The 26971-nt window shown below is 43.1% G+C and overlaps 1 protein-coding gene across 1 annotated transcript; it reads right to left on the bottom strand.

Annotated features, from left to right (window-relative positions):
* Positions 1-1821: 1821 nt before the first annotated feature.
* LOC120043576 (protein THEM6-like) lies at positions 1822-26665 on the bottom strand. The gene is made up of 4 exons (XM_038988140.1): positions 26585-26665; positions 14009-14233; positions 7256-7535; positions 1822-6395 (listed from the first exon to the last, which is right to left on the bottom strand). The coding sequence occupies exons 2-4, from the start codon at positions 14227-14229 to the stop codon at positions 6267-6269; spliced, it is 630 nt and encodes a 209-aa protein (XP_038844068.1). The 5' UTR covers positions 14230-14233; positions 26585-26665; the 3' UTR covers positions 1822-6266.
* Positions 26666-26971: the final 306 nt, after the last annotated feature.

Below are 26971 nucleotides of genomic sequence, written 5' to 3'. Positions count from 1 at the left end.
CCAGGATCAGTCAATATGTGGAGGGAGAAACCCTGTGTATTCGGGACCAGGATCAGGTATCAGTCAATATGGGGAGGGAGAAACCCTGTGTATTCTGGACCAGGATCAGGTATCAGTCAATATGGGGAGGGAGAAACCCTGTGTATTCTGGACCAGGATCAGGTATCAGTCAATATGGGGAGGGAGAAACCCTGTGTATTCTGGACCAGGATCAGATATCAGTCAATATGGGGAGGGAGAAACCCTGTGTATTCTGGACCAGGACCAGTCAATATGGGGAGGGAGAAACCCTGTGTATTCTGAACCAGGATCAGGTATCAGTCAATATGTAGAGGGAGAAACCCTGTGTATTCTGAACCAGGATCAGGTATCAGTCAATATGAGGAGGGAGAAACCCTGTGTATTCTGGACCAGGATCAGGTATCAGTCAATATGGGGAGGGAGAAACCCTGTGTATTCTGGACCAGGATCAGGTATCAGTCAATATGGGGAGGGAGAAACCCTGTGTATTCTGGACCAGGATCAGATATCAGTCAATATGAGGAGGGAGAAACCCTGAGTATTCTGGACCAGGATCAGTCAATATGTGGAGGGAGAAACCCTGTGTATTCGGGACCAGGATCAGGTATCAGTCAATATGGGGAGGGAGAAACCCTGTGTATTCTGGACCAGGATCAGGTATCAGTCAATATGGGAGGGAGAAACCCTGTGTATTCTGGACCAGGATCAGGTATCAGTCAATATGGGAGGGAGAAACCCTGTGTATTCTGGACCAGGATCAGGTATCAGTCAATATGGGGAGGGAGAAACCCTGTGTATTCTGGACCAGGACCAGGTATCAGTCAATATGGGGAGGGAGAAACCCTGTGTATTCTGGACCAGGATCAGGGATCAGTTAATATGAGGAGGGAGAACCCCTGTGTATTCTGGACCAGGATCAGTCAATATGAGGAGGGAGAAACCATGTGTATTCTGGACCAGGATCAGGTATCAGTCAATATGAGGAGGGAGAAACCCTGTGTATTCTGGACCAGGATCAGGTATCAGTCAATATGGGGAGGGAGAAACCCTGTGTATTCTGGACCAGGATCAGATATCAGTCAATATGGGGAGGGAGAAACCCTGTGTATTCTGGACCAGGACCAGTCAATATGGGGAGGGAGAAACCCTGTGTATTCTGGACCAGGATCAGGTATCAGTCAATATGGGGAGGGAGAAACCCTGTGTATTCTGGACCAGGATCAGGTATCAGTCAATATGGGGAGGGAGAAACCCTCTGGCTGCTGGCTGGATGTCCTTTTGGGTGGTGGACCATTCTAAAAACACGCTAGAAACTATTGAGCGTGAAAAACCCAGCAGCGTTGCAGTTCTTGACACCATACCCCATTCAAAGGCACTTCAATATTTTGTCTTGCCCATTCACCCTCTGAATGGCACACATACACAATCTATGTCTCAATTGTCTGAAAATAAATCTGAAAACAGACCACTTTTACACAATGAGTGGTTACTCACGAGCAGTATCATCCCAGCTCAGTCTCTCTAGCAGCACCCCAACAGTTAAACCTCTGGAAGAGACAGCGGCAGAGAGATGCGCCTGGTCTTTCAATGACAGTTTGGGGACGGACTAAAATCTCTCACTGTCCTCGCGACTATCGTTGTATTAACTATTTTTGTATAGCTATTTAGTTAATGAACAGTGAGTTATCAACTTAAATACTCAAAACAACAAATTAGCAACATGGCTAGCTCGGAGTGCGTTAGAGTGTTTCTAGACCCCCTTTTGCGTCGGACTGTCGTCTCGTGTTGAACACAAAGCAGTCAGGGCTAAAAGTAACCAGGAGGTTACATATATCTTTTATTTAAAATGCATTCAAAATAATTGACATTCATTTCCAAATCATGATATACTCTGCATCCAATTCAATATTTAAAATCTACAGACAGCAACATAAATAAAATGTAAAAAAATAAATAGACAATGAACATCATCATCAATAAATTATAGAAACATTGATTGTAATAAAAACACAGAATGGAGAAGCTTTGGTGCATTATATAGACGCAGTACACACAAGATAGAGTTCCCTAACGTAAGGTTACCCGCGTAACCCCGGTTCTCTGATATTACGAGTGAGACATCTCACCGTGGGATTCACCAGAATCTCCTAAATAGCTCGGGGGAACCAGTCATACACATGTCAGAGACAGTCTTCAATATAATCCCTCAGATGCTCCCTGAAGCCAGACAGTCTTCAATATAATCCCTCAGATGCTCCCTGAAGCTAGGCAGTCTCCAATTAATCCCTCAGATGCTCTCTGAAGCTAGGCAGTCTTCAATATAATCCCTCAGATGCTCCCTGAAGCTAGGCAGTCTTCAATATAATCCCTCAGATGCTCTCTGAAGCTAGGCAGTCTTCAATATAATCCCTCAGATGCTCTCTGAAGCCAGACAGTCTTCAATATAATCCCTCAGATGCTCCCTGAAGCTAGGCAGTCTTCAATATCATCCCTCAGATGCTCCCTGAAGCTAGGCAGTCTTCAATATAATCCCTCAGATGCTCTCTGAAGCCAGACAGTCTTCAATATAATCCCTCAGATGCTCTCTGAAGCCAGACAGTCTTCAATATAATCCCTCAGATGCTCTCTGAAGCCAGACAGTCTTCAATATCATCCCTCAGATGCTTTCTGAAGCCAGACAGTCTTCAATATCATCCCTCAGATGCTCTCTGAAGCCAGACAGTCTTCAATATCATCCCTCAGATGCTCTCTGAAGCCAGACAGTCTTCAATATCATCCCTCAGATGCTTTCTGAAGCCAGACAGTCTTCAATATCATCCCTTAGATGCCCCACCACCGAGGACAGTACGTGCCAATGAAAGCACAGTGACATCTGGTTGGTAGAACCTCATTAATATATGAGGGGATGCCCAACAAGCCACATGGCAGATCTCCTGTAAGGAGATGCCCTTCAACAGTGCCCAAGAGGTAGTGAGCTCTCTGGCCCTCCGGAGGCTGTAACCCCTTGCTATTGAAGGCCAATAATATAAAGAGCTTCCCCATCCAATGAGACAACCGTTGAGCCCTTGCAGGGAGGCACCCAGGACAGAGAGTTGGTTGCACTTGCGCAAAGCTGTCGTCCAATCCATTTATATGCGCAACGCGAGTACTGGACAGAAATGGGGTAGCCCATCCTCTTCCATAGAAGGGAAAGTCGGCATGTGGAAAGCCTCCAAGGACAGACAATTGTAATTGTAATTGCAGTCAACCTTGGGCATAAAGGTGGGGTTGGGCAACAAGGTGACCTTGGAAAAGCCCAAGGCACTCTACAGACAGGAACGGTGAACTAACAGGGGATGTATCTCCCTGACTCTACAGACTTAAGGGGACTAGTAAAGAGGTCTGAAAGGAGAGATATTAGATGTCCATGCTTTGCAACGGCTCAAAAGGCTGCTGTGAAATAACCTCGAGCACAATAGACAAATCCCATGACGGGACTAAAGGCTTGGGAACTGAACGTAAGTGACACGCCCCCTTCATGAAACGACATAAAATAGGTGTTTTCCCACCGTGTTATCGTCAAAGGTTATATGACAGACAGAGACAGCAACTAAATAGACCTTAACAGTAGAGAAAGCCTTCCGTCTATCCAAAAGGTCCTGCAGGAAGCGTAAAACCTCAGATACAGAACATTGGTAAGGAATTATCTGTTTTTTCGGTCACCATTTTTTTAAAACACCACTTGTTTCCGTACAGTGAGCGTGTAGAAGGAGCCCTAGCACTCTGGATAGACTCAATAGTCCAGATTTAACCTCTCACGGGCCAGAGAGCCATGGCTTCCGGGTGAGGGTGGACAGTCTCTCAGTTCGTGTTGGTCAGCAGATCTCTGCGTAACAGGAGTTGCCAAGGCTTGTTGTACAGCAGGAGAATGAGCTCCACTATCCACAGCTTGCCTTGCCACCAAGGGGCTACCACGTTACTTGTATGCGGAGTAAAGGTAGCCCAGCATGGGCACAGGTGCGCCGGTAGAGGCCTTGATCCGTAAACCTTGGGCCGAGCTAGCGGGCTCCATGGATCCAAAAAAAACAGGTAATCCTTTAACAATGTGAAACGTAACTACCATTCGCCAGTTGGGGTGGTAGGCTAGCGAGTTAGCACAGTGCTGGCCGGAGAAGCTAATCCTTTAACAATGTGAGCGCAGCTAGTGTTCGCCACAAGGGCTAGTAGCATGGCTAGCCAATGGAAGCTAGCGCTATGTTGGTCTTGCGATGAACAAAAGTGTGCTTCTCGACCGATAAGCAGTGACGCTAGGATGGTCGGTCTGGTCAACATCGGTAGTGGGTTGAACTAAACTAGAGAGCGAACTAGTAATTCTACCCTTCCAGGTAGAAGAGCCTCGCAGCTAAGCTAGCCATGTTTCCTTAGCTAGCTGTGTGACGCTAGCTACAACAGGAGACAAATGAAGAAAAAGTGAAAACTTTAATTTAGCATTTTAGTAATTTAGCAAAAGCTCTTATCCAGAGCGACTTACAGGAGCAATTAGGGTTAAGTGCCTTGCTCAAGGTCACCGAGGTCACCCAACACAGGTCACCGAGGTCACCCAACACAAAAGACCTATAACCTGCGTAACCTCACCGTCAAACCTGTGAATAGGAAAACAGACCAAGTGGTGCAGAGGAGAGCTAAGTAGAACTCCTCTGTGTGGAAGAGAGGTGAGAATGATCAGAGAGGGCAGGGGAGGGGCTCCCTCATTCGCCACTCGACCTGTCAGTCTCCGACAGACGTTTACGATTGGTCCTTCGAGCTACTTAGGAAATTCTGGTGAATCCCACAGATGTCGAAATGAATAATAGAAAGAGACTATCTTGAGATACATGCACACATAACTAAAACTATTTTGGTAAGAGTTTCATGTCAGCGGAAAAAGGTTTTGCATCTCAGGTTAGGATGAATCCCTTAACAACACGACGGTCCTCTAGGCGAATGACCAAAGTGCTCTCTAGTGGCCTCATGGGTGGAATGGGATTTTCACAATTAAGAAACATTCTGGGGTTTTTTATGCAGAAAATCTGGTGTTTCTATGTCAAGCGGTTTTGTTATATTTCAGTCTTCTGTGATGTATATAAAGTGTAATATTGGGATGCAAACTAAACATTTGATACATTTCAACTCCATATCTGACATGGTACAGGTGTCTTCTTTCTTTAGGCCCATAACCACGTGTGTGAGATGGATACTTTTGTTTCAAAGTAGATTTGTTTAAGACTACCCAGAATCCCTCTGTGTGACCCTGATTTAGCCCACTGCAGTAAAATGGTTAAAGCCACTTGGCCCGTAGTTGTTCTGATCTGGGATCAGTTTTGTATTTTAAAATCATAATGAATAAGTTCCTGTATTCTGAGGGAGCTGTCGGTCATGTCAGTTTAGTTCCTGTATTCTGAGGGAGCTGTCAGTCATGTCAGTTTAGTTCCTGTATTCAGAGGGAGCTGTCAGTCATGTCAGTTTAGTTCCTGTATTCGGAGGGAGCTGTCAGTCATGTCAGTTTAGTTCCTGTATTCTGAGGGAGCCGTCAGTCATGTCAGTTTAGTTCCTGTATTCAGAGGGAGCCGTCAGTCATGTCAGTTTAGTTCCTGTATTCTGAGGGAGCTGTCAGTCATGTCAGTTTAGTTCCTGTATTCTGAGGGAGCTGTCAGTCATGTCAGTTTAGTTCCTGTATTCTGAGGGAGCTGTCAGTCATGTCAGTTTAGTTCCTGTATTCTGAGGGAGCTGTCGGTCATGTCAGTTTAGTTCCTGTATTCTGAGGGAGCCGTCAGTCATGTCAGTTTAGTTCCTGTATTCTGAGGGAGCTGTCAGTCATGTCAGTTTAGTTCCTGTATTCTGAGGGAGCTGTCAGTCATGTCAGTTTAGTTCCTGTATTCGGAGGGAGCTGTCAGTCATGTCAGTTTAGTTCCTGTATTCTGAGGGAGCTGTCAGTCATGTCAGTTTAGTTCCTGTATTCTGAGGGAGCTGTCAGTCATGTCAGTTTAGTTCCTGTATTCTGAGGGAGCCGTCAGTCATGTCAGTTTAGTTCCTGTATTCTGAGGGAGCTGTCAGTCATGTCAGTTTAGTTCCTGTATTCTGAGGGAGCTGTCAGTCATGTCAGTTCTAGGCCCTCACCTGATTCAACTAATCAACAGCTGAATGATAAGCAGATGAGTTGAATCAGGTGTGCTTGGGGCCGGGCTACAACGATGTGTAACGTTAGAGCTACTCAAGGAATGTGTGAATCACTTGTCTTTGTCTTCCTGTGCTCCAGTCTTGTCCTCTAGTCCACTCTGGGCTCTCAGGGCCTGGCTGCTGGCTGAGATGAAGCTGATCCAATGCTGCAGATCCTCAGGGTAGTCGGGACACTCCACCTGAACACACAGAGAGAAGAGGACTGAGTCGGGACACTCCACCTGAACACACAGAGAGAAGAGGACTGAGTCGGGACACTCCACCTGAACACACAGAGAGAAGAGGACTGAGTCGGGACACTCCACCTGAACACAGAGAGAAGAGGACTGAGTCGGGACACTCCACCTGAACACACAGAGAGAAGAGGACTGAGTCGGGACACTCCACCTGAACACACAGAGAGAAGAGGACTGAGTCGGGACACTCCACCTGAACACACAGAGAGAAGAGGACTGAGTCGGGACACTCCACCTGAACACACAGAGAGAAGAGGACTGAGTCGGGACACTCCACCTGAACACACAGAGAGAAGAGGACTGAGTCGGGACACTCCACCTGAACACACAGAGAAGAGGACTGAGTCAGGACACTCCACCTGAACACACAGAGAGAAGAGGACTGGGTCGGGACACTCCACCTGAACACACAGAGAGAAGAGGACTGGGTCGGGACACTCCACCTGAACACACAGAGAAGAGGACTGAGTCGGGACACTCCACCTGAACACACAGAGAAGAGGACTGAGTCGGGACACTCCACCTGAACACACAGAGAGAAGAGGACTGAGTCGGGACACTCCACCCGAACACACAGAGAGAAGGGGACTGAGTCGGGACACTCCACCCGAACACACAGAGAGAAGAGGGCTGAGTGATATCCCATGCATCAAAGGACCCCTCTTATCCCTCCCCCCTCCGTTCCACTCCATCTCCTCTCATCCCTCCTCTCTCCTCTATTCATCTCATCTCTTCCCCTTCCTCTCATGCCCCCCCTCCTCTCCACACCCTCTCTTCCCTCCTCTCATCCATTCCTCTCCTACCTTCCTCTTGCAGAGCAGCTGTAGGATGCTCTCAGGGTTGCTACGGAGAACGTTCTGTCTGCATAGCATCACCGCGGAGATGAACCCGTCGCCCTGGGAGACAAACCGCTGCTCCACGAAGAACGACTTGTCGTCCCATGCCACGATGCGAGTGCGCAAGTCAAATGCTTCCCCGAAGGCCAGCGAGCGTCGGTAGCGAATAGTGGAGGCCCCCACCACCATGGTGGCCTTCAGGGTCCGTAGGGCCTTAAAGATCCCGTTCCGCATGTAATAGTGGAACCTGGAGGAGGATAGGGAACCAGTACAGACATTACCTAATGCCTTACGTCCATCTGAGTGATTCTCACCAAACCCAGTTTTAAAATGTCTGTAGCAAATTGAGTTACAAAACCATGATGCATCTGCAAAAATCAACTGTCATTCTGAGAACTAAGATGTCTAGGTGTAGGGGAAGTGTCATTTAAATACATTTGCCAGATAATATTTTTGTTTTTACATTTTTCACCACAAATTCTCCTTTCCCGAAATGTATCCGGATTCAAAGGAGCTATTTTATACAATTTGACTTTACAAAAAACCTAACTTACTTGAATACAACACAAAATATTTTTCTTTAGTTTGTCCATAAATCATAAAAATGGTATACTAGGTTAAGTTGACATTAAAATAGGTTTATTACATAAAAACCCACCCAGGATGCATCATCTACAGGAGGGGATCTTAAACTATTTCAGCTCCAGACCCGAAACATTGACTGTCCTCCCGTGACCCAAATGAGACATTGACCGTCCTCCCGTGACCCAAATGAGACATTGACCGTCCTCCCGTGAAATGAGACATTGACCGTCCTCCCGTGACCCAAACGAGACATTGACCGTCCTCCCGTGACCCAAATGAGACATTGACCGTCCTCCCGTGACCCAAACGAGACATTGACCGTCCTCCCGTGACCCAAACGAGACATTGACTGTCCTACATTAACCCAAAGAAGAAAGTGTGTGATTCTAGATGTATTCTCAGGACTCACCTGCCCAGGGTCACTCTGGGAAACCTGGTCTTAGAGTAGTCCCTCAGGTCAAGTTAACCTTTCCGAATGAGGAGCTTATTCTCAAAACACCCCCTTTAACTCACTTGGCCATCTCATTACCGAAATGGTAAAAAAGCTAAATTGGGAAAAAGCCAGAGATCTATTACCTTACCAACATGGAGGCATGAATGGGCTTCAGTGATGTGGTCAACTGTTAACTGATTTCATATTGGCAGGTCTTTTATTTGACTGAATGAGCCTCATTAAAAGAAACACATTTCGCATCACCACGTCCTTTTTAGGTCCGTTTCGGTAATGAGACCATTGATTTCAGTAATGAAAATAAGCTAATTCTAATGTATAGTCAATCGGTATGCAGTGCTAATAACTTTATGTATTTACTAAGACCACGTCTTAAAACATACTGGATAGATTTTTTTAAATTATAAAACAAGTTATTTGATTAAGTAGGGTATGTCAACAAATATGGCATGTAATAAACAGTTATTTTACTTTAAGTCACCGCAGTTTGTGTTTCAGCAAAGAGCAGCGTTACCACTGAAAGGAGGATATCCCTCATTTTCAATCTTACCTATACTGTTGTTAATAATATCCTAAGGCAGTTTTTGGTCCGTATCTCACCTATTTTGAAACGTATAGATATAGTGTGTCATGGCGTTTGCCCATAGGATCCCATTCAATCCAGAAATATCTAAAATACCTTAAAATACCAAATATCCGCGTCCTAACTCACCAATATTAACTGTAAACACCAAGGAAAGATATATATTTTATTAAAAATAAAAACACAGAAATATCTTATTTACATAAGTATTCAGACCCTTTGCTTTGAGACTCTAAATTGAGCTCAGGTGCTTCCTGTTTCCATTGATCATCCTTGAGATGTTTCCATCTGTGGTAAATTCAATTGATTGGACATGATTTGGAAAGGCACACACCTGTCTTTATAAGGTCCCACAGTTGACAGTACATGTCAGAATATAAAGCCATGAGGTCGAAGGAATTGTCCGTAGAGCTCCGAGACATGATTGAGTCGAGGCACGGATCTGGGGAAGGGTACCAAAAAAATGCATTGAAGGTCCCCAAGAACACAGTGTCCTCCATCATTCTCAAATGGAAGAAGTTTGGAACCACCAAGACTCTTTCTAGAGCTGGCCGCCAGGCCAAACTGAGCTCCAGAGTTCCTTTTGTGGAGATGGGAGAATCTTCCAGAAGAACAACCATCTCTGCAGCACTTCACCAATCAGTCCTTTATGGTAAAGTGGCCAGACGGAAGCCACTCCTCAGTAAAAGGCACATGACAGCACGCTTGGAGTTTACCAAGAGTCACATAAAGGACTCTCAGACCAAGAGAAACAAGATTCTCTGGTCTGATGAAACCAAGACTTAACGCTTTGGCCTGAATGCCAAGCGTCACGTCTGGAAGACACCTGGCACCATCCCTACGGTGAAGCATGGTGGTGGCAGCATCATGCTGTGGGGATGTTTTTCAGCGGCAGGGACTGGGAGACTAGTCAGGATCGAGGGAAAGATGAACGGAGCAAAGTACAGAGATCTCCTTGATGAAAACCTGCTCCAGAGCGCTCAGGACCTCAGACTGGGGTGAAGGTTCACCTTCCAACAGGACAACGACCCTAAACGTACAGTCAAGACAACGAAGGAGTGGCTTCGGGACAATTCTCTGAATGTCCTTGAGTGGCCCAGCCAGAGCCCGGACCTGAACCCGATCAAACATCTCTGGAGAGACCTGAAAATAGCTGTGCAGCGACGCTCCCCATCCAACCTGACAGAGCTTGAGAGGATCTGCAGAGAAGAATGGGAGAAACTCCCCAAATACAGGTGTGCCAAGCTTGTAGAGTCATACCCAGTAAGACTTGAGGCTGTAATCGCTGCCAAAGGTGCTTCAACAAAGTACTGAGTACTTATGTAAATGTGATATTTCTAAAAACCTGTTTTTGCTTTGCCATTATTGGGTATTGTGTGTAGATTGATGAGGGAAAATAACAATTTAATCAATTTTAGAATAAGGCTGTAACGTACTTTGTTTTTGAAAAAGTCAAGGGGTCAAAACACTTTCCGAATGCACTGTATAGTCAATCCTGCAAAAATGTCTATAAACCTGTTTTAACTTTGTCATTATGGGGTATTGTGTGTAAATTGATGAGGAAAACAATTAATTGAATCCATTATAGAATAAGGCTGTAACGTAACAAAATGTGAAAAAGTCAAGGGGTCTGAATATGTTCTGTATATATACAGTACCAGTCAAATGTTTGGAAACATCTACTCATTCAAGGGTTTTTCTTTATTTTTAATATTTTCTACTTTGTAGAATAATATTGAAGACATCAAAACTATGAAATAACACATATGGAATCATGTAGTAACCAAAAAAAGTGTCAAACAAATTAAAATATATTTTATTCTTCCAAGTTGCCACCCTTTGCCTTGACAGCTTTACACACTTTTGGCATTCTCTCAACCAGCATCACGAGGTAGTCACCTGGAATGCATTTCAATTAACAGGTGTGCCTTGTTAAAAGTTAATTTGTGGAATTTCTTTCCTTCTTAATGCGTTTGAGCCAATCAGATGTGTTGTGACAAGGTTGGCGGTGTTATACAGAAGATAGCCCTATTTGGTAAAAGACCAAGTCCATATTATGGCAAGAACAGCTCAAATAAGCAAAGAGAAACGACAGTCCATCATTACTAAGACATGAAGGTCAGTCAATACGGAACATTAAGAACTTTTTAAGTTTCGCAGGAAAGGAAGACCCAGAGTTACCTCTGCTGCAGAGTATAAGTTCATTAGAGTTAACTGCACCTCAGATTGCAGCCCAAATAAATGCTTCACAGAGTTCAAGTAACAGACACATCTCAACATCAACTGTTCAGAGGAGACTGTGTGAATCAGGCCTTCATGGTCAAATTACTACAAAGAAACCACCACTATTCATTTTGATTTATTTCACATTTATTTAACCAGGTAGGCCAGTTGAGAACAAGTTCTCATTTACAACTTGCGACCTGGCCAAGATAAAGCAAAGCAGTGCGACAAAAACAACAACACAGAGTTACATGGAATAAACAAACATACAGTCAATAATATTGTAGAAAAATCTATATACAGCATGTGCAAATGGAGTACGGAGGTCAGGCAATAAATAGGCCAATAGTAACAAAGTAATTACAATTTAGCAAATTAACACCGGAATGATAGATGTGCAGATGATGTCCAAGTAGAAATACTGGGGTGCAAAAGAGCAGCAAAGTAAATAAAAACAATATGGGGATGAGGTAGGTAGATTGGATGGGCTATTTACAGATGGGCTGTGTACAGCTGCAGCGATCGGTTAGCTGGTCAGACAGCTGATGTTTAAAGTTGGTGAGGGAAATATGTTTCCAACTTCAGCGATTTTTGCAATTCGTTTCAGTCACTGGCAGCAGAGAACTGGAAGGAAAGGCAGCCAAAGGAGGTGTTGGCTTTGGGGGTGGCCAGTGAGCTGAGATTATGGTGACCAGTGAGCTGAGATAAGGCGGAGCTTTACCTAGCAAAGACGTATAGATGACCTGGAGCCAGTGGGTCTGGCGACGAATATGTAGCAAGGGCCAGCCGACGAGAGCATACAGGTCGCAGTGGTGGGTGGTATAGGGGGCTTTGGTGACAAAAAGGATGTCACTGTGATAGACTGCATCCAGTTTGCTGAGTAGAGTGTTGGAGGCCATTTTGTAAATGACATCGCCGAAGTCGAGGATAGTCCGTTTTACAAGGGTATGTTTGGCAGCATGAGTGAAGGAGGCATTGTTGCGAAAAAGGAAGCCAATTCTAGATTTAATTTTGGATTGGAGCTGCTTAATGTGAGTCTGGAAATAGAGATTACAGTCTAGCCAGACACCTAGGTATTTGTAGTTATCCACATATTCTAAGTCAGAACCGTCCAGAGTAGTGATGCTGGACGGGCGGGCAGGTGCTGGTAGCGGTCGGTTGAAGAGCATGCATTTAGTTTTACTTGCATTTAAGAGCAGTTGGAGGCCACGGAAGGAGTGTTGTATGGCATTGAAGCTTGTTTGGAGGTTTGTTAACACAGTGTCCAAAGAAGGGCCAGAGGTATCCAGAATGGTGTCGTCTGCGTAGAGGTGGATCAGAGATTCACCAGCAGCAAGAGCGACATCATTGATATATACAGAGAAAAGAATCGGCCTGAGAATTGAACCCTGTGGTAGCCCCATAGAGACTGCCAGAGGTCCGCACAACAGGCCCTCCGATTTTACACACTGAACTCTGTCTGAGAAGTAGTTGGTGAACCAGGCGAGGCAGTCATTTGAGAAACCAAGGCTGATGAGTCTGCCGATAAGAAAGCGGCGATTGACAGAGTTGAAAGCTTTGGCCAGGTCGATGAAGCCGGCTACACAGTACTGTCTTTTATCGATGGCGGTTATGATATCCTTTAGTAAGTTGAGCAAAGCTGAGGTGCACCTGTGACCAGCTCGGAAACCGGATTGCACAGCGGAGAAGGTACGGTGGGATTCGAAATGGTCAGTGATCGGTTTGTTGACTTGGCTTTCGAAGACTTTAGAAAGGCAGGGCAGGATGGATATAGGTCTGTAACAGTTTGGGTCTAGAGTGTCTCCCCCTTTGAAGAGGGGGATGACCACGGCAGCTTTCCAATCTTTAGAAATCTCGGCCGATACAAAAGGGGTTGAATAGGCTAGTTATATGGGGTTGCAACAATGGCGGCGGATAATTTTAGAAAGAGAGGGTCCAGATACTTTTTTTTTTGCTGCAAAGAAACCACTACTAAAGGACACCAATAAGAAGAAGACACTTGCTTGGGCCAAAAAACACGGGCAATGGACATTAGACCAGTGGAAATCTGTCCTTTGGTCTGATGAGTCCAAATTTGAGATTTCTGGTTCCAACCGCCGTGTCTTTGTGAGACGTAGAGTAGGTGAACGGATGATCTACGCATGTGTGGTTCCCACCATGAAGCATGGAGGAGGAGGTGTGATGGTGCTTTGCTGGTGACACAGTCAGTGATTTATTTGGGATTCAAGGCACACTTAACCAGCATGGCTACCACAGCATTCTGCAGCAATGTGCCATCCCATCTGGTTTGGGCTTAGTGGGACTATCATTTGTTTTTCAACAGGACAATGATCCAACACACCTCCAGGCTGTTTAAGGGCTATTTGAGCAAAAAGGAGTGAGTGCTGCATCAGATGACCCAGCTTCCACAATCACCAGACCTCAACCCAGTTGAGATGGTTTTGGATGAGCTGGACCACAGAGTGACGGAAAAGCAGCCAACAAATGCTCAGCATATGTGGGAACTCCTTCAAGACTGTTGGAAAAGCATTCCTCATGAAGCTGGTTGAGAGAATGCCAAGAGTGTGTAAAGCTGTCATCAAGGCAAAGGGTGGCTACTTTGAAGAATAAAACATATTTTAATTTGTTTTACACTTTTTTTGGTTACTACATGATTCCATATGTGTTATTTCATAGTTTTGATGTCTTCAATATTATTCTACAATGTAGAAAATAGTAAAAATATAGAAAAACCCTTGAATGAGTAGGTGTGTCCAAACTGTCGACTGGTAATGTGCCTTTCACCGCTCTCTCTATAAAACAATCAAAACACTTAAATATATGTTTTTAAAGTAAAGTATCACAGTAAAACAGGCCTATGTGAGTGTGTTCGTCTAACCTGGCGAAGTCACACTCCCGCAGGTATCTGCCGTTATTCATGTGACCCATATAGTCCAGGTCATGAGGTAGGACCCTCCCAGCAACACTCTGCTCTGCCAGGACGTCCCAGACCGGGGGTTGGAACCAGGCCTGTACCACCACCACCACACCCCGCAGGAAGTACCACACATCCAGACAGGAGAAGAGCAGCAGCAGGCCCCCCAGAGCACACAGCAACATCTCTCTGGAGGAGAGAGAGAGAGAGAGGGATCGAGGAGAGCGACAAAGAGTTTGAATTTCCAGGGTGAACAGAAGAGAAGTCACAGATAAAGTCAACAAAAAAATCGAACTGGTTTATGACAAGTTGCAACAGGGAGACACTGCCAGCACGGAAACAGAGAAAATACACCAACTGTCTTTTTTGAGACAGGCCCTCTATATCCTAATCAGACAGTACCAAATGTTCTGTAAACACCAGCCAGGTCCTCTATATCCTAATCAGACAGTACCAAATGTTCTGTAAACACCAGCCAGGTCCTCTATATCCTAATCAGACAGTGCCAAATGTTCTGTAAACACCAGCCAGGTCCTCTATATCCTAATCAGACAGTACCAAATGTTCTGTAAACACCAGCCAGGCCCTTATATCCTAATCAGACAGTGCCAAATGTTCTGTAAACACCAGCCAGGTCCTCTATATCCTAATCAGACAGTAGCAAATGTTCTGTAAACACCAGCCAGGTCCTCTATATCCTAATCAGACAGTACCAAATGTTCTGTAAACACCAGCCAGGCCCTCTATATCCTAATCAGACAGTGCCAAATGTTCTGTAAACACCAGCCAGGTCCTCTATATCCTAATCAGACAGTAAACACCAGCCAGGTCCTCTATATCCTAATCAGACAGTACCAAATGTTCTGTAAACACCAGCCAGGTCCTCTATATCCTAATCAGACAGTACCAAATGTTCTGTAAACACCAGCCAGGCCCTTATATCCTAATCAGACAGTACCAAATGTTCTGTAAACACCAGCCAGGTCCTCTATATCCTAATCAGACAGTGCCAAATGTTCTGTAAACACCAGCCAGGTCCTCTATATCCTAATCAGACAGTACCAAATGTTCTGTAAACACCAGCCAGGTCCTCTATATCCTAATCAGACAGTACCAAATGTTCTGTAAACACCAGCCAGGTCCTCTATATCCTAATCAGACAGTACCAAATGTTCTGTAAACACCAGCCAGGTCCTCTATATCCTAATCAGACAGTGCCAAATGTTCTGTAAACACCAGCCAGGTCCTCTATATCCTAATCAGACAGTACCAAATGTTCTGTAAACACCAGCCAGGCCCTTATATCCTAATCAGACAGTGCCAAATGTTCTGTAAACACCAGCCAGGTCCTCTATATCCTAATCAGACAGTAGCAAATGTTCTGTAAACACCAGCCAGGTCCTCTATATCCTAATCAGACAGTACCAAATGTTCTGTAAACACCAGCCAGGCCCTCTATATCCTAATCAGACAGTGCCAAATGTTCTGTAAACACCAGCCAGGTCCTCTATATCCTAATCAGACAGTAAACACCAGCCAGGTCCTCTATATCCTAATCAGACAGTACCAAATGTTCTGTAAACACCAGCCAGGTCCTCTATATCCTAATCAGACAGTACCAAATGTTCTGTAAACACCAGCCAGGTCCTCTATATCCTAATCAGACAGTACCAAATGTTCTGTAAACACCAGCCAGGCCCTCTATATCCTAATCAGACAGTGCCAAATGTTCTGTAAACACCAGCCAGGTCCTCTATATCCTAATCAGACAGTAGCAAATGTTCTGTAAACACCAGCCAGGTCCTCTATATCCTAATCAGACAGTACCAAATGTTCTGTAAACACCAGCCAGGTCCTCTATATCCTAATCAGACAGTACCAAATGTTCTGTAAACACCAGCCAGGCCCTTATATCCTAATCAGACAGTACCAAATGTTCTGTAAACACCAGCCAGGTCCTCTATATCCTAATCAGACAGTGCCAAATGTTCTGTAAACACCAGCCAGGTCCTCTATATCCTAATCAGACAGTACCAAATGTTCTGTAAACACCAGCCAGGTCCTCTATATCCTAATCAGACAGTACCAAATGTTCTGTAAACACCAGCCAGGTCCTCTATATCCTAATCAGACAGTACCAAATGTTCTGTAAACACCAGCCAGGTCCTCTATATCCTAATCAGACAGTACCAAATGTTCTGTAAACACCAGCCAGGTCCTCTATATCCTAATCAGACAGTACCAAATGTTCTGTAAACACCAGCCAGGTCCTCTATATCCTAATCAGACAGTACCAAATGTTCTGTAAACACCAGCCAGGTCCTCTATATCCTAATCAGACAGTACCAAATGTTCTGTAAACACCAGCCAGGTCCTCTATATCCTAATCAGACAGTACCAAATGTTCTGTAAACACCAGCCAGGTCCTCTATATCCTAATCAGACAGTAGCAAATGTTCTGTAAACACCAGCCAGGTCCTCTATATCCTAATCAGACAGTACCAAATGTTCTGTAAACACCAGCCAGGTCCTCTATATCCTAATCAGACAGTACCAAATGTTCTGTAAACACCAGCCAGGTCCTCTATATCCTAATCAGACAGTAGCAAATGTTCTGTAAACACCAGCCAGGTCCTCTATATCCTAATCAGACAGTGCCAAATGTTCTGTAAACACCAGCCAGGCCCTCTATATCCTAATCAGACAGTACCAAATGTTCTGTAAACACCAGCCCGGCCCTCTATATCCTAATCAGACAGTGCCAAATGTTCTGTAAACACCAGCCAGGTCCTCTATATCCTAATCAGACAGTACCAAATGTTCTGTAAACACCAGCCAGGTCCTCTATATCCTAATCAGACAGTACCAAATGTTCTGTAAACACCAGCCAGGTCCTCTATATCCTAATCAGACAGTACCAAATGTTCTGTAAACACCAGCCAGGTCCTCTATATCCTAATCAGACAGTGCCAAATGTTCTGTAAACACCAGCCAGGTCCTCTATATCCTAATCAGACAGTACCAAATGTTCTGTAAACACCAGCCAGGTCCTCTATATCCTAATCAGACAGTACCAAATGTTCTGTAAACACCAGCCAGGTCCTCTATATCCTAATCAGACAGTACCAAATGTTCTGTAAACACCAGCCAGGTCCTCTATATCCTAATCAGACAGTACCAAATGTTCTGTAAACACCAGCCAGGCCCTCTATATCCTAATCAGACAGTAGCAAATGTTCTGTAAACATTGAGCATGGGGGTGAAACAACGATAAAATTCTAGTGACCATCAGCACCTTAAATGTCAGAAACAGAACACTGGAAATTGTACGGAAACTCCAAACATGCGAAACATTATGTTGATCTCTCTCTAAACTAAATATGAACTTTAGTGATCTTAGATTTTAAATAGTGAAATAGAAGGAGAGAGAGACAGGTGTTCCACTAGACCAGTTCTGGAGTATCTCTATCTCACGTGTCAGGTTTCACTTTAGGGCAGGAAAGACAAGGCGTCTGGTTTCACTGGTCTTGTTATAAATGGGACTTCATGAAATGAACAATATGTTCATATGTTCATACATATATTTTTTTTGGTACGATTGTTTCTGCATTTCCTTTTGAATGCAGCTAGATGGTTGAAGAGCTTCCAGACACACTACCCTGTAAAAGTAGATAGCTAGCCAGAATCCGACGAGACGTTCTCATTACATCAAACGCGTCTATGTCACGATCAGAAACAGCGCGAGATATAGCTGGGAAAACGTACCTCAATCCAGGGATGGTAGTGTACTCCTAATTATCTTAAAAGAAAAACTCCATTTGTTTAGTTAGGATAATTAGGAGTACACTACCATCTCCCATCCCTGGATTATGGCACGTTTTCTGCGCGGTCACTCACGACTCTAACACCATCAACGATGGTAGGCCTGATCACCAATGAAGACGAGACAGCCTATAGGGAGATGGTCAGAGACCTGGCAGTGTGGTGCCAGGAAAACACCATTTCCCTCAACGTGAGCAAGTCAAAAGGAGCTTATCGTAGACTACAGGAAACGGAAGGCCGAACACGCCCCCATTCACATCGACGGAGATGTAGTGGAGCAGGTCGAAGGCTTCAAGTCCCTTGGTGTCCACATCGCTAAGGAGCTAGCCTCAGGAGTCTGTAAAGATTTGGCATGGGCCGTAAGATCCCCAATAAGTTCCGTTCTGTGAGCTTGTGTGGCTTACCACTTTGCAGCTGAGCCATTGTTACTCCAAGACATTTCCACTTCACAATCTCAGTTGACCAGGGCAGCTCTAGCAGGGCATAAATTTGACAAACTGACTTGTTGCAAAGGTGGTATCCTATGACGGTGCCATGTTGAAAGTCACTGAGCTCTTCAGTACGGGCCATTCTACTGCCAATGTTTGTCCCAGGAGATTGCATGGTGGTGTGCTTGATTTTAGCTGATTGTAGCTGAAATAGCCGAACCCACTAAGTTGACGGTGTGTCCACATACTGCTGTATATATAGTGTATGAAGGGGTGTCCTCATACTGCTGTATATATAGTGGATCATACCAGATCGATACTGAGGGTGACAGCTTCTCATACCAGATCAATACTGAGGGTGACAGCTTCTCATACCAGGTCAATACTGAGGGTAACAGCTTCTCATACCAGATCAATACTGAGGGTGACAGCTCATACCAGATCGATACTGAGGGTGACAGCTTCTCATACCAGATCAATACTGCTATGTACTGGTCATTAAAGGTAAAATGTGTCTACTGTACCATGAGTGGCATTTAAACGAGAGGGACTCACCACCCGGCACAGCCAGAAGAGGACTGGCCACCCCTCATAGCCTGGTTCCTCTCTAGGTTTCTTCCTAGGTTTTGGCCTTTCTAGGGAGTTTTTCCTAGCCACCGTGCTTCTACACCTGCATTGCTAGCTGTTTGGGGTTTTAGGCTGGGTTTCTGTACAGCACTTCGAGATATTAGCTGATGTACGAAGGGCTATATAAAATAAACTTGATTGATTGAATCAAATCAAATGGAAATAATTTGTACTGCATCAAAGCTAAGCATTTCATTTCTATTGGTTTAATGTGTCAGCATGTATTTATCTTGAATCGCATCACAATATCTGCGTATGATTCCAAATCCGCCATCTGAGAAATGCATTTTCTCATTCCGTTAAGGATCTCTGTCTACCAGCAGGAAAACTAATTTCTTAATTTGATCCTCGTTGGCTTCCGTAGGTATGGGTGTCATGGCAACTAATTCAACAAATGCTTGCCTCCATGACCTAAATGGAGATTTGAGATGACTGGTGAGGAGCTGGCAGGAGCCGGTCGTGGCAAATTAATAATTTAAGAGCTTAAACTGTACATTTGGTCACATGTAAATTTGCAGGTAGAGTCGTGAAATGTTGCATTTGCACTGTTGAACAAATACAGTAAAATGCTGTATTTGTACTGTTGAATACATACAGTGAACTGTTGTATTTGTACTGTTGAATACATACAGTGAACTGTTGTATTTGTACTGTTGAATACATACAGTGAACTGTTGTATTTGTACTGTTGAATACATACAGTGAACTGTTGTATTTGTACTGTTGAATACATACAGTGAACTGTTGTATTTGTACTGTTGAATACATACAGTGAACTGTTGTATTTGTACTGTTGAATACATACAGTGAACTGTTGTATTTGTACTGTTGAATAAATACAGTGAACTGTTGTATTTGTACTGTTGAATAAATACAGTGAACTGTTGTATTTGTACTGTTGAATAAATACAGTGAACTGTTGTATTTGTACTGTTGAATAAATACAGTGAACTGTTGTATTTGTACTGTTGAATAAATACAGTGAACTGTTGTATTTGTACTGTTGAATAAATACAGTGAACTGTTGTATTTGTACTGTTGAATAAATACAGTGAACTGTTGTATTTGTACTGTTGAATAAATACAGTGAACTGTTGTATTTGTACTGTTGAATAAATACAGTGAACTGTTGTATTTGTACTGTTGAATAAATACAGTGAACTGTTGTATTTGTACTGTTGAATAAATACAGTGAACTGTTGTATTTGTACTGTTGAATAAATACAGTGAACTGTTGTATTTGTACTGTTGAATAAATACAGTGAACTGTTGTATTTGTACTGTTGAATAAATACAGTGAACTGTTGTATTTGTACTGTTGAATAAATACAGTGAACTGTTGTATTTGTACTGTTGAATAAATACAGTGAACTGTTGTATTTGTACTGTTGAATAAATACAGTGAACTGTTGTATTTGTACTGTTGAATAAATACAGTGAACTGTTGTATTTGTACTGTTGAATAAATACAGTGAACTGTTGTATTTGTACTGTTGAATAAATACAGTGAACTGCTGTATTTGTACTGTTGAATAAATACAGTGAACTGCTGTATTTGTACTGTTGAATAAATACAGTGAACTGCTGTATTTGTACTGTTGAATACAGTGAACTGCTGTATTTGTACTGTTGAATACAGTGAAATGTTGTATTTGTACTGTTGAATACAGTGAAATGTTGTATTTGTACTGTTGAATACAGTGAAATGTTGTATTTGTACTGTTGAATACAGTGAAATGTTGTATTTGTACTGTTGAATACAGTGAAATGCTGTATTTGTACTGTTGAATACAGTGAAATGCTGTATTTGTACTGTTGAATAAATACAGTGAAATGCTGTATTTGTACTGTTGAATAAATACAGTGAAATGCTGTATTTGTACTGTTGAATAAATACAGTGAACTGTTGTATTTGTACTGTTGAATAAATACAGTGAACTGTTGTATTTGTACTGTTGAATACAGTGAACTGTTGTATTTGTACTGTTGAATACAGTGAAATGTTGTATTTGTACTGTTGAATACATACAGTGAAATGTTGTATTTGTACTGTTGAATACAGTGAAATGTTGTATATTTACTGTTGAATGAATACAGTGAAATGTTGTATATTTACTGTTGAATGAATACAGTGAACTGTTGTATTTGTACTGTTGAATGAATACAGTGAACTGTTGTATTTGTACTGTTGAATACAGTGAACTGTTGTATTTGTACTGTTGAATACAGTGAAATGTTGTATTTGTACTGTTGAATACAGTGAAATGTTGTATTTGTACTGTTTAAAACAGTGAAATGTTGTATTTGTACTGTTTAAAACAGTGAAATGTTGTATTTGTACTGTTTAAAACAGTGAAATGTTGTATTTGTACTGTTGAATACAGTGAAATGCTGTATTTGTACTGTTGAATACAGTGAAATGCTGTATTTGTACTGTTTAATACAGTGAAATGCTGTATTTGTACTGTTTAAAACAGTGAAATGCTGTATTTGTACTGTTTAATACAGTGAAATGCTGTATTTGTACTGTTTAATACAGTGAAATGCTGTATTTGTACTGTTGAATACAGTTCAATGCTGTATTAGTACTGTTTAAAACAGTGAAATGCTGTATTTGTACTGTTTAAAACAGTGAAATGCTGTATTTGTACTGTTTAAAACAGTGCACTTGGAAAGTATTCAGATTTTTCCCACATTGTTACGTCACAGCCTTATTCTAAAATCGATTAGTTCTCTCCCCCTCAATCTACAAACAATATCCCATAATGACAAAGCCAAAACAGGTGTAGACATAATGGCTAATTCATTAAAAACTGAAATATCACATTTACATAAGTATTCAGACCCTTTACTCAGTACTTTGTTGAAGCACCTTTGGTAGTGATTACAGCATCGAGTCTTCTTGGGTATGACGCTACAAGCTTGGCACACCTGCATTTGGAGAGTTTCTCCAATTATTCTCTGCAGATCCTTTCAAGCTCTGTCAGGTTGGATGGGGAGCATTGCTGCACAGCTATATTCAGGTCTCTCCAGAGATGTTCGACCGGGTTCAAGTCCGGGCTCTGGCTGGGCCACTCAAGGACATTCAGAGACTTGTCCCGAAGCCACTCCTGCGTTGTCTTGGCTGTGTGCTTAGGGTCGTTGTCCTGTTGGAAGGTGAACCTTCGCCCCAGTCTGAGGTCCTGAGCGCTCTGGAGCAGGTTTTCATCAAGGATCTCTCTGTACTTTGCTCAGTTCATCTCTGTCTCGATCCTGACTAGTCTCCCAGTCCCTGCCGCTGAAAATCATCTCCACAGCATGATGCTGCCACCACCACCATGCTTCACCGTAGGGATGGTGCCAGGTTTCCTCCAGGCATGACGCTTGGCATTCAGGCCAAAGAGTTCAATCTTGGTTTCATCAGACCAGAGAATCTTGTTTCTCATGGTCTGAGTCTTTAGGTGCCTTTTGGCAAACTCCAAGCGGGCTGTCATGTGCCTTTTACTGAGGAGTGGTTTCTGTCTGGCGACTCTACAATAAAGGCCTGATTGGTGGAGTGCTGCAGAGATGGTTGTCCTTCTGGAAGGTTCTCCCATCTCCACAAAGGAACTCTAGAGCTCTGTCAGAGTGACCATCGGGTTCTTGGTTAGCTTGGTCAAGGCCCTTCTACCCCGATTGCTCAGTTTGGTCGGTTCAGCCAGCTCTCGGAAGAGTCTTAGTGGTTCCAAACGTATTCCATTTAAGAATGATGGAGGCCACTGTGTTCTTGGGGACCTTCATTGCTGCAGAAACTTTTTGGTACCCTTCCCCAGATCTGTGCCTTGACATAATCCTGTCTCGGAGCTCAGCAGACAATTCATTTGACCTCATGGCTTGGTTTTGGCTCTGACATGCACTGTCAACTGTGGGACCTTATATAGACAGGTGTGTGCCTTTCCAAATCATGTCCAATCAATTGAATTTACCACAGGTGGACTCCAATCAAGTTGTCGAAACATCTCAAGGATGATCCATGGAAACAGGAAGCACCTGAGCTCAACTTCGAGTTTCATAGCAAAGGGTCTGAATACTTACGTAAACAAGCTATCTGTTATTTGTTTTTAATACATTTGCAAACACTTCTGAAAACCTGTTTTCACTTTGTCATTAAGGGGTATTGTGTGTAGATTGCTGAGGATTTGTTTGTTTTTAATCCATTTTAAAATAAGGCTGTATCATAACAAAATTAGAAAAGTCAAGGGGTCTGAATACTTTCTGAAGGCACTGTATGTTACAATGTATGAAACCTACGTTTTTGCAGGGGGGTTTAAATTAAAGTGGGAAAAGAGGGGTAAATGTTTTCACGGGTAGGCATGTATAGAGCGGATTATTTACATGTGCAGCCCGTGTATATAGCCAAGCTATCATTGACTAGGTACTGGTACTCCATGTCATTTGCTAAATCAACAGTAGAGAAACGGTAATGAACGTCTATTGGGATTATGGCTACTCGCTAGCTAGCTAGGTCATTTGCTAAATCAACATTAGCCTGTGTTAAATCCCCGGGGAAGCCAATCCAGCAGATAATGCCATATTACAACGTGTTGCGATGAATGTTCCCTCTAACACGGAACCCGAACCGGCTGCTCGCGTGCGCCATCGTGCATAAATCTATTTTGTCCCCCCGACACCAAACGCGATCACGACACACAGGTTAAAATATCAAAACAAACTCTGAAACAATTACATTAATTTTGGGACAGGTCGAAAAGCATTAAAACATGTATGGCAATTTAGCTCGTTAGCTTGCACTTGCTAGCTAATTTGTCCTATTTAGCTAGCTTGCTGTTGCTAGCTAATTTGTCCTGGGATATAAACATTGAGTTGTTATTTTACCTGAAATGCACAAGGTCCTCTACTCTGACAATTAATCCACACATAAAACTGCCAACCGAATCGTTTCTAGCCATCTCTCCTCCTTCCAGGCTTTTTCATCTTTGGATTTATATGGTGATCGGCATCTAAACTTCCATAGTATTACCACGACGACCGGCAACAGTTCGTCTTTCAGTCACCCCGTGGGTATAACCAATGAGGAGATGGCACGTGGGTACCTGCTTCTATAAACCAATGAGGAGATGGGAGAGGCAGGACTTTCAGCGCGATCTGCGTCACAAATAGAAAGGAGTTCTATTTTAGCCCTTGGCATCGCAGACGCTCGTTGGCGCTCGCGAGCAGTGTGGGTGCAGTAATTGAATAACATGGATTTCTAAATTTATTTTGCGGCGCTCGCGCACGCGACGTGTCCGGTCTGGTCAGCATGTAAGTGGCGAGTGCGCAGGTGCGCAGCTCCCTGGTACTGCTGCACAGAGAAGCATCAGCCCACGCAGAGAAGCATCAGCCCACGCAGAGAAGCATCAGCCCACGCAGAGAAGCATCAGCCCACCCAGAGAAGCACGAGATTGAACTTCACTCAACTTTCTCGTTTTACCCCTTAGTTAACACTATCAACATTCCCCTCTACTGTGGGAATTGTGATCGAATCAAAGCAATATTAGCTACTTTCAATGCAACACACCAAAACAAACTATGCAACAGATTTTGTTGTAGGCAGAACGCATCAGTTGGATTCTACTGCATGACAAACCCACACCATTTCAACATCTAATCACCTCCGCTTAGTCTAATACAGTGACAACTAAAAGATACCAAAATGATTTAGTCCAATCAAAGTAAGCTAAATATGATGTGGCTGTCCATGGTATTGATTTTTGCGCGTCTGTGTGTGCGCGTAGAAAAAAACAAAACACACATTGACCCTACTTGCAGAGAAACACCAATGCCATCCTCCTCCTCTTTTCATGTTGCTTAAATGGTCTATGACTCTGTCATACAGTACAACCTTTCAGTTTTGTTATGCTATGCTACCTGTCTAAAATGCTTGCTCACTAACCTAACTTTCTTTCATGGGAAACAATGAGCCAGCTAGTTAACATTAGCCTACTACATCTAGCTACATATTGACCTTCCTTCCTCTCAGGCCAGGGACATAATGTATGAATTAATGGTTGGATCAGAATCACTGTTATCATCATTGGCCAGTACAGAGAATTAAGTAAAACTGCAAGTACAAATCCCTGGCTGTAGCTCAAACACTTAAAAGACACACCCTATCTCCTCAGCCCTCAAATGAAGTGGACACTTCTAATGAGGTATCGTGACGTCTGACGAGTATACACTTGCAGGGCAAGGGGCGAGAGAGGAAAGAATGATTTATAAAAATGGACCACCGCCTTGCACGGAATTCATCACTCATTCATCCCGCGATGATTGTTTTCAGCCACCGGTTGGTAGCTTATGGGTGCTTTATATGTGCTACAGTCAATTATGAGTGCATGTCTACTTTAAATATATCATTATTAATATACGCCTACAGTATGATAGCTAGCAAATGAATTAGCTAAATAACATTAGCCTGAATAGCTGGAACATCTGAAGAAGGAAAATGTTTTATTTCTACAATTTCTAAAAGCTAACCAAACAAAATCATAACTTTTACGAAACGTGTTTGTGCCGTCATGTGCATTAGTAGCACAATTTCTAACTTATTTTAATTTGTTTTTACTTATACTTGTATGTTGACTCCATATTAACGCTTACATTTTTGGCGGACTTTTCTTAGCGGATGTACAATCGCCACAAATTGAATTATGGTGAGTTTCAGGCCGCAAAGTGAACATAATTGTACACTTGCAAACTCGACGAAAAACCAGGGCTGAGAGGCTTAACGTTGCAAACTTCCCTTGCTTGGCTAATCATTTGGACCGCCCTCCAAGATGGTGACAGGGATTCCCCCAAGGGCATAAGGCGAGGGTGTGTCTTATGAGTTTGAACCACAGCCCCCATCTCCATCCATGGTTAATTTAGGAAGGGGCTTTTAGCTATCCAGCCAGCCACATGAGGACAAAACAACAAGATGCAACAATTCAAGTTTTAGCTTGTGATTGGTCCAAATCCAAACTGGTTTCCCTTGACACTTTTTTTGGTGTGCCAGGACCACTCAGTTTAGCTCAACGCTGATTGGCTATTATTTTATATGTTTTTTTTATCATCAAGGGAGGCAAAATGCTCACTGGCTTCCCTTGCATTTAATGCTACGGGTGTCTTAAATGTCATACTCTTTCTGACCAGACAGCATCAGATAGATACACTACACATACTGAGACAGAGGGGCGCTGTTTCGTTCGCTTTCTCCGGTGAGATACATTCAGCCTCTTGCGAATGGATGGACATTTATGAAACAGAGATTCCCGAAATTATTATATATGTTTTGTTTTTTTATAACATTATTTGGCGAAGCATGTCTTTCCCTTGGCAACCACTGTAAATCATCAGCAGCGTGAACTACAAATTCAACTTGAAATCAAACACTGAGCAAATGTAATTGAATTACTAGCTTACTAGCGTTAGCTTGTTCAATAACGTTCAAGTACAGACCAACAACGTTAGCGTGCTACCTCAGGTAATCTGCTGGCTAACTGTGGTAGCTAACGCGTACAGTAGCTAGCTAAATTAGCTAGCTCAAATGTGGTGTCGGGATTGTGTTCCCCTATTTTATCATGAAGTTGTATTATATATTTCTAGACAGATGTTAACATGTACCAGAATGTTTTTAATTTTCATAATGAAAAGCCGGTAAACTTACAGCGTTTATCTGGATGTGCTGCGAAGTGGAAGAAGCCGTAAATGACGAGCTAGTAATCTACCAGCAGCACACACGATGTCGTCAGGTTGTATGGTAATGCGGAAATGTTACAAAATAAAAGCCCGCATTTCAAAACATTGCAACGTGTATATCTAATTCAAATTTTTATTTTTTATTTTTTTAATCTATGGCCACTTGTGTGACAATGAAATATAATTAGTATATATATATATATTTGTAACTTTTTTTTATACCAATATGGAAATGTTGACACCGTTATGTTGAGAATAGTGGGCTGTAGAGAAATGTTCTACCTGTCTCAGCTAAAATGGGGTGGGGAATAATCAGTAAGGTTTCTCTTATGTGTAGTTTTGGAGGGGGACTGTG

Source organism: Salvelinus namaycush, unplaced genomic scaffold, assembly GCF_016432855.1.
Source record: "Salvelinus namaycush isolate Seneca unplaced genomic scaffold, SaNama_1.0 Scaffold965, whole genome shotgun sequence".
NCBI lineage: Eukaryota > Metazoa > Chordata > Actinopteri > Salmoniformes > Salmonidae > Salvelinus > Salvelinus namaycush.
The sequence above is the reverse complement of the archived record's forward strand: the minus strand, read 5'-3'. Positions and strand labels throughout refer to the sequence as shown.

What these genes read in the sequence shown, in the direction of transcription:
- LOC120043576 (XM_038988140.1), bottom strand. Translation starts at nt 14,229, where the DNA reads ATGTTGCTGTGTGCTCTGGGGGGCCTGCTGCTGCTCTTCTCCTGTCTG. An exon ending in CGGGAGTGTGACTTCGCCAG is followed by an intron (nt 7,536 to 14,008) that starts GTTAGACGAACA and finishes ATCCTCCTCCAG; the next exon opens with GTTCCACTATTACATGCGGA. An exon ending in AGCTGCTCTGCAAGAGGAAG is followed by an intron (nt 6,396 to 7,255) that starts GTAGGAGAGGAA and finishes CTGTGTGTTCAG; the next exon opens with GTGGAGTGTCCCGACTACCC.